Below are 14,115 nucleotides of genomic sequence, written 5' to 3'. Positions count from 1 at the left end.
ATTTATATTATTGATGATTATGATGCTGATACACAGTGATGATCGTAACTATCATGATGTTGTTTATAAGTGCAAACATGATGATTATGATTTTAAGATGTTCATATACAGTAGATAAAGATGATCATGAAGATAATCAATCTGCTGTTCAATGCACAAACACTTGATCAGTGTTTTTATATGGGGATATGGGGTCGCAGGAGAGATCGCTGACTTGTATGCTATAGATATTTGATGACCCATTTGAAAATGTAAAGGTTAATGCTATCATAAAGGTCCTGTATATGCTAACAGATTGCCTAAAGCAGTTGTTTTCAACCTGTGGTACGAGAGATTTTATTCTAGAAATAGGCACATTTGCATAAAGAGACAAAATAATATAGATAATTGAAAGTAAATATATTATAAATATTGTCCCATAATTATAGTTTCCTGGCTTGTTATTATTTTTAAAATAGTTTAGCTTTGTACATTCCATCATGTTTTCCATGACAATGTTTTCCATTGATTTTTTCTGTTCATTTGTGTTTGCTAAGTAAGCACACATAAGCAGCGTTTTGTATGGAGGGTGCCCTGGCACTATTGCTCAGCCACTGCATGTGTATTTAACCATCTATTATCGATTGCCATGAGAAATCAGGATCCATGACCTCTGCATGGATCCTGATGGCAATTTCTTGGTACACCTAAGGTCAAAGGTTGGGAACCACTACCTAAAGAATCGTAGCCACAGCCAAACTACCATTAACCACTCATGTGGTGTCTTGATGTACACACATCTTTACAAAATATAAGCAGTCGTGTGGCGAAAATATTGAGATCAAACCAAATCTTCTCCATCTCACGTTGTACCGTCTGTGCTCGTGTCCACGCGTGTCTCAGGTGTGGGACCAGTCGTCCGTCTGAGCGTCTGCAGCCACCAACACCACCACCTCCACCACCACCACCACCACCGTCCTCAGCGCATCCGCCCTACACCCAGCTCTTGATCTCTGCAAGTGGGGGGGGAGGGGAGGCCGAGGGCGGGAGCGCAGTTACCCCCGGCAACAGCACAGACGGCATGATGAAACACTGCCACACAATGTTTTATCTGAGAGGGAGAGGGAGCGTGTGAGCGAGAGACACCCACAGGACAAGCTGCTCGTCGAGAGAGCGAGACGACTGCGGTAGAACACAGATGTCATTGGAATCAGGTGGTATAATGTCACTAGCTTCACCTGCTGGGTGGTGGTTGGGGGGGTGCGTAACGGGTCTCCTGCCCCTCGGTCCCCCCTGCAGACGTCAGGAATGACTCCCAATAAGCACAGCTGTAGCAACCCTATTTTAATAATACATCCAAGAAAAAAACAATGCCAAAATGCTAGGGGTTCATCAGACCATTAGGCACTTTTAAAATGCGAGAGGTGGACCTAAAGAAGCGATTCGTATGATTTGAGCGTTTTCTATCCTTCTCTCCGTCCACACACAGATCAGATGACCGTCGTGTCGGCAGCTCTGTGAGGCTCTTGCTCCAGCCAGGCCCTGACACGGGTCGCACACACGCATCGCAACCAATCCATCCACACCCCGTCTCCCCCTGAAGACGTTGTTTGGTTTGAGAACTTTGAAAGGCTTGGCTGGAGCAAAAGCGTCGCAGAATCCCTGCCTTGCTCATGCAACCCCAACCCTAACCCTTACCCTAACCATACCCCACCCTACCCTACCCCACCCCACCCTACCCTACCCTACCCCACCCCACCCTACCCTACCCTACCCTACCATCCCTGGATGATGTCTGCCCTGTCAAAAGGCTGCACCACCCCCCGTCCAGTCCCGTCCCGTCCCGTCCCGTTCCGTTCCGTTCCGTCCCTCCGCCACCGTCGAACAGGACCTTTCTTAGTCGTCAGAGCGCTCTACCTTGTTTGTACATAGGCAGACTTAATTTTATACGTACTGAGAAGGAATTTCAAGGCCGGAGAGGCCGTGTCTATTTTTGTTAAAGAAAACAAAAAGTGATTGTTATGTGTCCTCTTGAATGTCAAAATGAATATTATTTTAAATATATATGTTCCGACGTCTTTGATCAAGTTAGTGATTTTATCTTGAATATGCACTTCCATCTGTCAATGGCAAATATATATGCTAGCTATGAGGGAGGGAACGGGTTAAACAAAAAAATCATGAGTGAAGCTTACAACATAGTAGCATTTCTTTCTGTACCATTCTCCTCGATATTGTATATAGCCCAAATTGTTGTTAAAAGTCGAAGATGAACATAGTATTTGTTTTTACTGAATGATAAACGGCATGGGTATGTATATCTGAGGTGTAGGAGAGAGCTGCTTCTGCCTCGTCTGGGTTGTGGTGACACTCTCTTTGATCACTACGAAGCACGCTAATCAAGGAAAGGGACTTTAAGACATGCATCGAATGCCCCGATTCTCTTCTATTCGGTTCCAGTTTACCCTGTGCACCTTGGCCACATGCTAAAGTAATATTTTTTTATTTTAATGAAGGCACAATTAATTTGAGTCAATGAATTGTTAAACCAAGACCAATTCCCTTCAGGCTAAAAAAATATCTTTGACCCTTGTCAATCAATCAATCAATCAATCAATCATTCCTAGTATATATATACTGTAGTGTCCATGACAATGATCCACCCTATCACTTATACATTATCATCAAATGATATATTTGATCTGTATTTTTTCCTGTTGAATATGAACCCGTGAGGTGCCCTTGCTTTAACCATGCCCTGTGTTTCTACGCCGAACCACACGACTTTCATTTAATTTCTAGAAGGAACATTTTGAATGTACCAAAGCCTGGAAGACTGATGGCCGGTGGTCACAATGTGTCCGATCAAAGGCGACCCCATCACTACAGACTGCACAACTGTTGTAATGGTATTCTGTTAGGACGACGGCTCTGTTTATCAGAAGGGGGGGCTAACCGTTCCCTAAGGTGTCGCTGAGGGGGGAGATTTACATCCGTATTATTATTAAGTATTCTAATGTATCTCTGTCGTCTCGCTGCAAGGAGGCTCAGAGACGCCCACAAGACTTAGCATCCCTTTTGTTTGATTTTTCTTTATCTTTTCTTTCGCTCCATGACAAAAAGCTCGATATGATGTTGATGTTTGCTGACGGACGTTTTATTAGCGTCCATTGTAGAGTTTTTGTCACAGAATATAAAATATTATACCCAATTGTATGTTCTCTTGTGCTTCTTGTGGACACTTGTGGGGGTGGAGTGAATATGAGTGCAGGATTTGTCTGGGTTTGATTGATGGGCTAAACCTGTTTATTTTTCCAATCCATATTGCAGAATCTCTATAAGCAGATAGAGCTTAGGTCGAGAATCTGTTTCGTATTTTATTTTTATTTTTTATTGCATGGCTTTCTCTACTAGCTTACCGTAGGCCTGCACATCTTGGGCGGCACAAAGGACAGCTGTTAAAGCGGTGTGTTGTTTCTTTCGGTTGCTGGTTTATTTTGTTGCGCTATTTATAGGCATCTGATCCGAGTGGCTGATGGTCACATAGACACAGCTCCACTGTGACAATGGTCCCCCATTCTAGATCCAACGCTGATCACTGATTGGTCCAGAAAGACTGTGTGTGTGTGTGTGTGTGTGTGTGTGTGTGTGTGTGTGTGTGTGTGTGTGTGTGTGTGTGTGTGTGTGTGTGTGTGTGTGTGTGTGTGTGTGTGTGTGTGTGTGTGTGTGTGTGTGTGTTAGTCAGGTGACCTCACAACATGGCTGTGTATAATAAGAACAGGCTACACAGTAGAAACGCTGACTGCTAATACAGTGCTCATCATACACACTAGAATGTGGGGACATCTGCTGCAGAAGCCGGTCAGGCCCACGGTGGCTCTGAGAGAGGATTTCATTGCCTGTATTTAGATCACATCACAGCGCCTTCCCACCCCTCCCACACACACACCAGGCATGCAAACTAGTCACCTTTCGGCGATCGCCGAATTTTTACAAAATTGGCCACTTGTGTGATTCGTGGAGATCCATTGAGAAAACATTGGGGGTGGGGGGGGGGGGGGGGTCTACAGTCTGACGAAAACGAGACGATAACTAAATTAAAATTTAAAAAAAACTACGACGAAATCTTTTGACACTTTCGTTAACGAATAAAAACGAGACGAAAATGTCTTTATGTGGGGAAGTAGGCTACTGATCGTCCCGCCCGGCAGGTCAACTAGCAGGCGCTTGCTGCTTCGCAAGCAAGTGTCCCTTTGTAAACAGTTTGGCGCAACAATCACCGGTTAAAACACAACCAACTTGAAGTCATTGGTAGACGAGTCATCCCAAAATTCACGCAAAGATAAGCATCCTTAAACATTTTTTTCTTTCAAGCTAGTGTTATGTGTGTTTTTCGTTAAAATTGGAATACAATAGGCCTACAAGCTGAAAGAAACCACCGCTGTCCTGTAACGGTACCGGAGCTATGTGCTGTCGACACCACAGCGGGGCACAGAAACACAGGATTCACTGTGGTTTCTGTGACATGAGAAACACTAAAAATGAATACTAATGTTTTATAAAGAAAGCTATCTTAGTGGGAAAGCCACGCAACATATAGCCACGGTTACATACAGTAATGTTCTTATGACGGGAGAAAGGAGCAGAAATATAGTATAGAGACAACTTGGAGCTGTGTGTGCGCGTATGTTTGAGTGAGAGACGGGAGTAAATGAGAGACAGAAAAATCGGACCCCCTCCATTCTACCTCACAGGTACAGAAGGCCTTCGACAAGGATGGGCCACTGAGTGCAAATAAAGCTAGTGCATCCCAGAACAACAACAGACCAAGGAGGACGCGAAAAAAAGTAATAATAATAATAAATAAAAAATAAACTCCGGGGAGTTAAAAAAATATATATAAAAAAAAATTATATAAAAATATATATATTTAAAAATAAATTATATTAAAAAAAATTTGACCTGCGCACACATCTTTTTTTGGACCTGCGCGCGCATCTTTCTTTTTGGACGTGCGCGCAGGTCCAAAAAAAAGATGCGCGCAGGTCCAAGAAAAAAGATGCGCGCAGGTCCAAAAAAAAGATGCGCGCAGGTCAAATTTTTTTTTATCATTATTTATTATTTTTTTTGATAAAAAAAAAATTTTTAAACTACACGTTCTGCGTCTCCCCACCTGCAAAGAAAAAGGCGGAGCCGGAGAGCTGTGTGCGCCGCTGTGTGCACCGCGCGCACACTGGAGAACGGTGCAAAATCAGCTGATCGCAATATCTGTCACTGTGAGACATCCTATAGCTCCGTGGCAGTGACGGACTGGACCCCCCCCGTCAACAATCCTGCCCGACCGCAACCAAACACTCTCCCCTCCCTTATCATTAATTAATTAATTAATCGCCTTTATTATTATCAAAACGACGCTAACGTGTGGAGTGCGTACCGAACACCATCTCCTGGTATTCAAATGAGTAACTCACTAAAAAAGTTATGTGCACCCCTGATAATAACCGACTGTAATGAGCGAGAAACAAGTTTTCTATCTTCACAATAAAAAAATCTTTGGCCAAATGACTCCACGTTCCACGTTCCATGTTCCACGACCACCAATCGCTATCAAGATATACCACAGCGCAAGTTTTTTTCCCCATCGTTCCAGTCCTGGAGTGGACTGCTCAGTCGTAACTGACCAGTTTATGGGTTAATAAATGTGCCATTTTTACTATAAGAAAATGTTGTCTTTTCCCTTTATTTTCTTCTGGGAGTACACCAGAATGCTTAATTTACATGTTAAAATAGCAAAATTTGGCTTTGGGGGATGCCCCCAGACCCCCCTACAACGGTTTAGTTTGTCACCTTTTTCAACCCTTATGAGTTTGCAGGTATGACACGCACACACACACACAGTTTACATTACTGCTTCAACCATTGCTTTTCCCCGCCTCCAGAGAACTTGTGAACTTGTGGAGTCAGTTGGCACATTGTAAGATGCTGTTCACAGTGTCTGCCCTGTCAAACTTGGGAATGTCACGCGTTCAGGGGCCTGATCCCCTCCCTGAAGGCTCTGTCGGCTGCTCTTGTTCAGGGGTGTTGTTTCCTCAACACCCTAATCACTCCTGTGTACAACGTGAGCCTTTCACTCAGTCTGACCCTCTGTGACAAGTCAAAGCAGGTCAAGTGTGGAATCCAGGTTTGGCAGGGGCGGGGAGGTAGTGAACATATACCATTAGGCTCTATTATTATAGGACAACTGCAAATCCCATCCTCACACACACAGACACACGTTGGCCCCATGTCCCACCGTGATGAAACAGTTGTGTCCCGTTAAAATTTTCCAACACCATCAATAGTGGGATTATATTTTCTTTATTTGACGTACAATTAGGATTATTGACATAATTATTGACCCGAATAGTTTGAACAGTTAGTAGTTCATGGCTAAACCGAGTAGGAGGTGGTGATATGTAAGTGTATGTTTGGTGAGGTGCCCATAACATACTAGTGAAAGGTAGGCATGTGTATGCCAGTCACGCCGTGCACACACACACCTCTGACAGGACCATAAATTACAAATAATGAGCAGATAAGTGCTGCGCTGGCTGTGATTGCCTCTTCCATCAACGCTTGGATGAATGGAGAAGTCACCGCTTTGACATGGTCTGAGATGTGTTTATCTTTAAACAACTCTCCGTTATTCTTCCTCAAAATCCTCAACCTTGTTTTATGTGCTTGTATCAGCACATTGCTGTGGATCTGCAAATACAATGTGCTGCTATATTATTTTTTTTTTTAATAAATATATATTTTCTCCAAGAGGATTTCTGGTTGAATCGAGGTCAATAAAACTTGATTTAACCCACAAAGTTGTTCATTCTGCTCCAACTGCTCCTCCCAATGGACTGCCATACTGTATGTAGTAAGGGTGGTCTTTTGGAGCTGGAAGACCCTTTGCCTTCAGAGCCCCTTCTCTATTGTTCCAAACTGTAAGCCAAGGTTAACAATCCTAACCTGTAGGTACACGTCATCAGAGAGAGAGACACCGAGATAGACAAAGAGAGAGAGAGAAATGAAAGGAAGGGGGGTCTTTTTGTCTGCCAGTCAGTATGTGCTTTGAGGGAGAATATTATACTGTATGTGCTGTAGTGTGTGTGTGTGTGTGTGTGTGTGTGTGTGTGAGAGAGAGAGAGCATAATTTACCTGCCACTTCCTAAAGAGGACATGGTTTATAAATATCGCCCCGTGGCTCTGGATTGGGGGCTACAAAAGGCCACCCAAATAGTGGCCATTGTTCACCGGCCCTATTGTCTGCCTGACCTCCTGCCTGTCTCAGCCATGGTGAGTCTCTGTCTCTTATCATCCACCACCGGAAACATAGCAGGAGATCTAGTCCACTTGATGTGATTCATGTATTCCTCTTGGATCTCCCATTGAATAGCAATGCAAGTAAAGTTGTGTTAGTTCATGTTAAATGCTTAATGTAATAAATGTCCTATTTTATGTACTCAGAACGTTTTTTTTATTGAAAATGATTAATAAGTAAGTAACAATTGCGCAAAATGTTGTTTGTCTTATAGCATGGTTATAATCATTTCTGGCGGAAAGTTGATTAATATTACTCAACACTGATAGATTTCTTATTAAAGAAAGAGTCCAGAGTCATTATTACTAAATAAGTTATGCATATTCATTGATTAAGCTTTAAAAAACTAACACTATTCTTACGAAAGAATACCGTTTTCATAGCTCATTCAATGAATAGTTATTAATGGCAAAAATGCAAGTGCTGTTATTGTTTGCTTGTTTGACTAAATTGCTTGCTAAATTAGATACTATACAAGAAGAAAGTTTTCTGCAATGTCATCGATTAATGTTATGATACATGTGCAGTACTTGTGAGCCACCTAGACACACGTGTACATTTGTTTACTTCCCAAACTCTTCCAAAATTATCATACATGGAAACTTCATAGAGAGATATAGGGTTATAGAATATTGGTAGATGTTTCCCATGATATTGTGCTTGTTTCCATGTATCTTTTGGCCCTCATCTAACATTACCTCTACCTCCATACTTGTCCTCCACCATATTCCTCCTCCACCTCCATCCTCATCCTCCACCTCCATGCTCATCCTCAACCTCCATTCTCATACTCAACCTCCCTGTTCCTCCTCCACCTCCCTACTCCTCCTTTTCCTCCATGTTGCTCATCTACCTCCGTACTCCTCCACCTCCATATTCCTCCTCCACCTCGCTGTTGCTTCTCCATCTCCATGTTTCCTCAGGCCCCTAAGAAAGCCAAGAAGAGGTCAGCCGATGGAGCAAACTCCAATGTGTTCTCCATGTTTGAGCAGGCCCAGATCCAGGAGTTCAAGGAGGTGAGACAGGATCAGCATTGTCCTCATACCTTGCAGACTTGGCTATCTATGACTATATTTATATCTCTGATATCTAGCCATAAAAATGTCATTGCCTTTTGATTTCCCCCCCCTCCATTGTTTGTCACAATGCAGTGAACTTTAAGCCGCAGGAGTGGAACAGAGCAGGGGTTGATACACAACACCGACACTACAGAACAATGGCCACAGCTGAGGATTAAGACACTAAAGTATTTTAGAAGAGACCGTTGGAAATCAAGGACTCTTGAAATTGTTTTCTCCACATCCAACCTGCTCCCCTTGCTCCGTTTCCATGGCCCTTAGTTCATGGTGCGGGAATGCCCACCTGTCTGCTCCCAGTCCCTGGTATGAAGGAACAGAGGCGTGTGGTATGAGTGGTATTAGGGCCAATGGGGGCCAGCCATTCATATGTGTCATCAGTGATTAGGCTGCACACAAGGGCCGCTGGGCATGCCCTGAATACCAGCCAAAAGCCCCAGGAATCACACAAGTTATTAATACTCCACCATCCCCGACTTAATAGAGGGATGCTCTGGAGTATTGAGGAACCGAGAAGAGGCCTATTGTTTCATCCGATGTGTTTTTCCTCCTTTTTTTTTACTTATGTTTGAGCGTTCAGATGTTTTCCCTCTAAGCTATAGATAGAGACATCGAGCATGGCTTTTGTCCAAGAAAATAACAAAAATTGGAAGATGTAAGGCTTAATATTGTGTCCCTGTTCTCAGGCGTTCACTATAATGGACCAGAACCGAGATGGATTCATAGACAAGAACGACCTGAGGGACACCTTTGCGGCTCTGGGTGAGACACCGTTACAGCATGATATCATAACGTTAATGTCGAAGGTCCACCCAAAGTGTATTTACAATAGACCGTCTACCCGTGTTGCCTGCTGGTTAATTCGCAAACTACCTTTAGCTCTTATGTTTCGCTGTGGGTATCGACTACAGTAGCGGACACTCTGGCTTGGTTCAAAAGCAACATTATCTCCAAGTTCACCCTCACCTCTCTCTCTCTCTCTCTCTCTCTCTCTCTCTCTCTCTCACTCTGAGCTACACTATGTCCTGTCAACCAGGTCTACATAGTCAAATATCTCTATCCACATTGCAATAAAGCTAGATGTGTAAAACAGCAGACCCTTCCCAGAGCTACTCAATCACCCCCCTTGTGTCCGCAGGTCGCCTCAATGTGAAGCAGGAGGAGATCGATGAGATGCTGAAAGAGGCTCCCGGTCCAATCAATTTCACTGTGTTCCTCACCATGTTCGGGGAGAAGCTCAAAGGTAAAGCGGTACGGTGGACAATGGACGAGGCAAGAAGGAGGTGGTGGAAAATGTCCCTTCACTTCATTCATACTCGTCGGGCTTCTCTTCTAGGTGCGGACCCAGAGGAGACCATTCTTAACGCGTTCAAAGTCTTCGACCCCGAGGCGACAGGAGTGCTGAGGAAGGACAAGTGAGTAGCACCGTCGTTAAAGGGGTAGTTCGGAAATTTGGACATCGGACCTCATTTCCAAGTGAGCCAGTGTGTTATTTATCATTGGACAGTTTTCCACATGTTTGATTCAGTCCTTCTAGTTGTTGGAAATGAAGTTGATGTCCAAAGTTCTGACCTACCCCTTTAAACTACATGTAATCCGCTCTTGTATTATTATTATTATTATTATTATTATTATTATTATTATTATTATAGGTCCAAAATCACAGATCACTGAGAAAGTGTCTATTCTATCTTTGGAGGCCGTCCTGTAGTCATGCCGTCCACATTGTTGACGTTCTTGTCCTCTGATGACTCTCCTCTGCTTCTTGTCCTCTGATGACCTCTGATGACTCTCCTCTGCTTCTTGTCCAGTGTGACACAGATGCTGACAACGCAAGCGGACAGGTTCACCCCCGAGGAGGTAATGCGTCATCTGTGTGCACGAATCTCTGTGCTCATCGTCAAGTTGTCGTACATCACGCAATGTCAGTAGGAACTAAACTCATTGCATTGCTTGTGGTGCATCACTCATGGTTCTGGGGTTGGGTCTTTTCATTCAGATGGAGCAGATGTTCGCCGCCTTCCCCCCAGATGTGGCCGGGAACCTGGACTACAAAAACCTGGTTCACGTCATCACCCACGGGGAGGAGAAGGACCAGGATTAGCCCCCACTTCCCCCCTTTCCCAGTACCTTGACGTAGTCTAGTTGAAGAGTGTCACCGCCGTCCAACCCACCTCATGGGCCTTATTCCCTTGGCGGCCATCTTGGTTCCATCTTGATTCTACACACACCAGCAGTGATGGGACCCCATTCAGGTCCATCACCCTGCTATTGGGTAGAACCAAGATGGCTGCCAGGTGAATAATTCCAATTGGCCCCATGGATGGCAGAACAGCTCAGAGTCGCCTCACTGTTAATAGAGGTATGGACTGTGATTATTATCTGCTCGTCAAATCTTGGTTCTGTCAACGGTCCAATGTGTTGCTCATGTCTGTACACGCTCACTCACTCCAGAGATCCACACCACTCTGCCAACTAAAGAGGAGTACAGACTATAATAACTGGTGCTGTCCAAAAAGATTGGGCTGTTGAATCTATCACAAAGAAATATTGAAATATAATTATACATGCTTTTTGCTAATGCATGTTGTCGTCTCAATCTTGAGTGTCTTTGTGTGTCTGCCTTCTCCCTGGGCTCAGAAATGAAATCCTCTGTCTGTCTGTGATGAAGAATTTGCCTTTTCCTAGAATAATTCCATGTTTTTGTCTGTGCTTGTTTCCCCTAATAAACAAAAACATGTAAAGATATGGTTGGTCTTTGGTTTCTTAAATCTCACGCTTTAACAATCATTTACCAGGGCCCCCCAGTGGCGCACTGGGCTAAGGTGCATACCATATATTAGGCACAGTCCTAATCGCAGAGACCCATGTTCGAATCTGGCCTGGGTCATTTACTGCATGTCTTCCACACTTTCCTATCTGTCTCTCTCTATAATGAAGCTAAAAAATAAATCTTTAAAAAACTTGTTCACCAGCTAGAGAGCCCAATTGAAACTGGCCCTATACACAATAGCAGTGCTCTGTGTCTCTCTCTGTCTGGTTGCAAACCAGACCCTCTACCTATTCATTCAGAGGACGGTAGCTACATCACCAGATCCTCAAGGCAACAGGGCGCCGGGGTTCACTGAAGTGACGAACAATTCAGGACGTGTGTATCTGTGTATCTGTGTGTGTGTGTGTGCTGGCGTGTGCACGCAGACATGCGTATGTTATGTGTGTGTGTGTGTGTGTGTGTGTGTGTGTGTGTGTGTGTGTGTGTGTGTGTGTGTGTGTGTGTGTGTGTGTGCTTTGCTTGTATATAGTCACCCTCACACACACACACACACACAAGAAACAAGGACACATTAGCAGACGGTTCTTTGCGTCTGCGTCACTGAGCTTGGCTACTTACTGGGCCAGCCTTTATCCAGACAAAGCCCTGCTGTTATTTTAGTATCTGTTAACATAGGGTAATGTTATACCGTGGGTGGCGCCCAAGATATCCCCCCCCCCACACCCCACCCAAACTAACCCAGCCTCTGGAACCTTGGGTTGGGGGTGATGCGGGTGGTGGTGGTAGGGTGTTAATCCTGTGGCTGTCCCAACCACAGGCTCCATGATGGTACAGGATCTCAGGGAGGTGAGACAGATACACGCCCACCTCACCTGACCCCACCCCTGAGCCCGACTGCGCCGCTCTCTGAGGAGACAACGGGAAGGCGGGAGGGAAAGGCGAGGGATGAGGGTGGGGGGGGATCAAGGCAGACGTCTGTGCTGACCTCATGCGGCCCGTTTGGGCTCGCTCTCTCTCTCTCTCTCTCTCTCTCTCTCTCTCTCCCCTCTCTCTCTCACTCTCTCTCTATTCTCTCGCTCTCTATTCTCTCTCTCTTTCTTTCTCTCTCTCTCTATTCTTTCTCTCTCTCCCTCTCTCTCCCTCATTCTCTCTATATTTTTCACTCTCTCTCTCTCTTTCAATCTCTCTCTCTCTCTCTCTCTCTTTCACTCTCTCTCTCACTCTCTCTTTCACTCTCTCATGCTCTCTCTCTTTCTCACTCACTCTCGCTCTCTCTCTCTCTCGCTCTCTCTGGGAATAGGCCATCGAGGGGCTGGATCGTGGTGCTCTGGGGACGTATAGCATTCAGGGCAGTTATTATGGCCGTGACCTCAGCTGTCTGAGGTGGTGCGGATCAATGGCTCTACTAGGAACATCAGTCATGCTCAGCCTCCGCCGCGCACCACAGATCGATTCAGGCTCGCCACAACTGTGAGGGTCATCTTTTATGATGTAACTTATGTGTCAATTAAAACACACTTGGTAAGGATAATGTATGACGCTGAGCTGATGTCATCGTTTAGCACAAATGCATAGAAAGTCGCCTTTTCTAGATGAAAGTAAATCACATGGACACAGCTTCCCTGCTTTCAATTGTTTCATTTGATGCGAAATCTGAAAGATTTTTCTATCTTCCTACAACATGTCATTTGTGTGTTGCTGTCTTGGCCAGGTCTCGCCCACACAATACATTTTTTAATCTCAAAGAGCCCAACCTGGTCCATTTGAATACAATAAAAACGGAATGTCTTTTTCTTTATTTTAATTTAGAGTTTTTCTGTATGATGGCAAGTCAGACGTCCTGTGTCCAGTAGTGGGATCAGGGAGTGATGGAGGAGTGCGGCACCTTCCTTCTGGCCAGAAGAGGGCGCCCTCGAGGCGCTGTCCTGCTCTAACTCCGCCATATGGAGAGGAACGTGCCACCGATCCTGGCCTGCAGCCCACTCAACTGCAGTCAAGATGAGGGCGATTGTTGAGCTTTTAGGTCTACATAGGCTACTCAATTGTTTCATTTACTTTAATTATTGTTTTATTTAGTTGATGTAGAGCTTTTTATAAAAGTATATATAGCTTATTATAGCCTAGTCCATTATTATTATTTATTTTTCTGATACAACATCCTACAGTTTATCGTCCAGGCTAGAAAGGAAAATAACATTATTAAGTTAGGAGGCAACAAGAACAAAATCTTAAACCATTGATGTTCATTGTATTACCATGGTAGTATATGATATATCTGAACGGGGGGGAGAGAGAAACCGTTTTACAACATTATGTGTAATGTGTCCAGGTTGTCCATCTTAACATGATATGTATGTTCCAACATATAACGGCAAAGCATTCTATTCCATTCCATTCTAGTCCACTCTGTCGTGTCCACCACCCCGCCTGACGTCGTCCGGCCGCTAGATGTCGTCTAGTCCCTAGATACTGAACCGGACAACTGGTTGTGTTCACTTGTTGGAGGGTCCAGATGGGGGCGAGCTTCGAGTCTGTGACCGATCTGTCTCACGCTTATCGAGCTGGGAACTTGAAAACTTAACAGCAGTCAGTTTGGGGGAAAGCTGGGATTTCGGTCACCGCAGCTAAAGAAACGTGTCTGAGTTGCCCTGCAGCTGTGAGTAACATCAGCACGCACGCCGTTTCTGTTGGACGGGGGCTTCTGGCACGATTTCCGGGTACCATGGATGATTTAGGTAAGCCCGCTTGACAATGCTACAACTATCAATGGGTCTGTTCTGGTCAAACATCAACACGGTCATGCTATGTTGACATGTTACTCTTTCTCTGGCTTCTTCTGAGAGCGGACAGCGTTGCGCTGCGTTCAGCGAACGGATCGAGGGGACCGTGGGTTGAGCACAACGTGGGACTGTGCAGGAGGCATTAGGCGACACACA

General features: G+C 44.7%; 3 protein-coding genes across 5 annotated transcripts in view; all 3 read left to right on the top strand.

Moving 5' to 3' along the window:
- Window positions 1-3,171, top strand: part of cita (citron rho-interacting serine/threonine kinase a) — a 39,592-nt gene extending 36,421 nt beyond the window's left edge. For all 3 annotated transcript variants that reach the window (XM_084464348.1, XM_084464349.1, XM_084464347.1), the window contains one exon: window positions 883-3,171. In XM_084464348.1, the coding sequence (XP_084320474.1) occupies window positions 883-906 (24 nt within the window). In that variant the 3' untranslated portion in view covers window positions 907-3,171. The remainder of the gene's footprint in view (window positions 1-882) is intronic.
- A 4,080-nt stretch (window positions 3,172-7,251) lies between these two features.
- Window positions 7,252-11,124, top strand: myl2a (myosin, light chain 2a, regulatory, cardiac, slow). Its single transcript, XM_084463666.1, has 7 exons — window positions 7,252-7,305; window positions 8,254-8,346; window positions 9,093-9,168; window positions 9,545-9,649; window positions 9,743-9,821; window positions 10,218-10,266; window positions 10,406-11,124. Exons 1-7 carry the CDS (start codon window positions 7,303-7,305, stop codon window positions 10,508-10,510), a joined length of 510 nt encoding a protein of 169 aa, XP_084319792.1. The 5' UTR covers window positions 7,252-7,302; the 3' UTR covers window positions 10,511-11,124.
- A 2,610-nt stretch (window positions 11,125-13,734) lies between these two features.
- The window catches only part of LOC311339004 (paxillin-like), a 23,404-nt gene continuing 23,023 nt past the window's right edge, over window positions 13,735-14,115 (top strand). The window contains exon 1 of the mRNA XM_084464360.1: window positions 13,735-13,914. Within this exon, the coding sequence (XP_084320486.1) occupies window positions 13,902-13,914 (13 nt within the window). The 5' untranslated portion in view covers window positions 13,735-13,901. The remainder of the gene's footprint in view (window positions 13,915-14,115) is intronic.

Source organism: Micromesistius poutassou, assembly GCF_964030765.1.
Source record: "Micromesistius poutassou genome assembly, chromosome: 2".
NCBI lineage: Eukaryota > Metazoa > Chordata > Actinopteri > Gadiformes > Gadidae > Micromesistius > Micromesistius poutassou.
This window is presented reverse-complemented; position numbering and strand designations above follow the sequence as displayed.

What these genes read in the sequence shown, in the direction of transcription:
- myl2a (XM_084463666.1), top strand. An exon ending in AGATCCAGGAGTTCAAGGAG is followed by an intron (nt 8,347 to 9,092) that starts GTGAGACAGGAT and finishes CCCTGTTCTCAG; the next exon opens with GCGTTCACTATAATGGACCA. An exon ending in ACAGGTTCACCCCCGAGGAG is followed by an intron (nt 10,267 to 10,405) that starts GTAATGCGTCAT and finishes CTTTTCATTCAG; the next exon opens with ATGGAGCAGATGTTCGCCGC.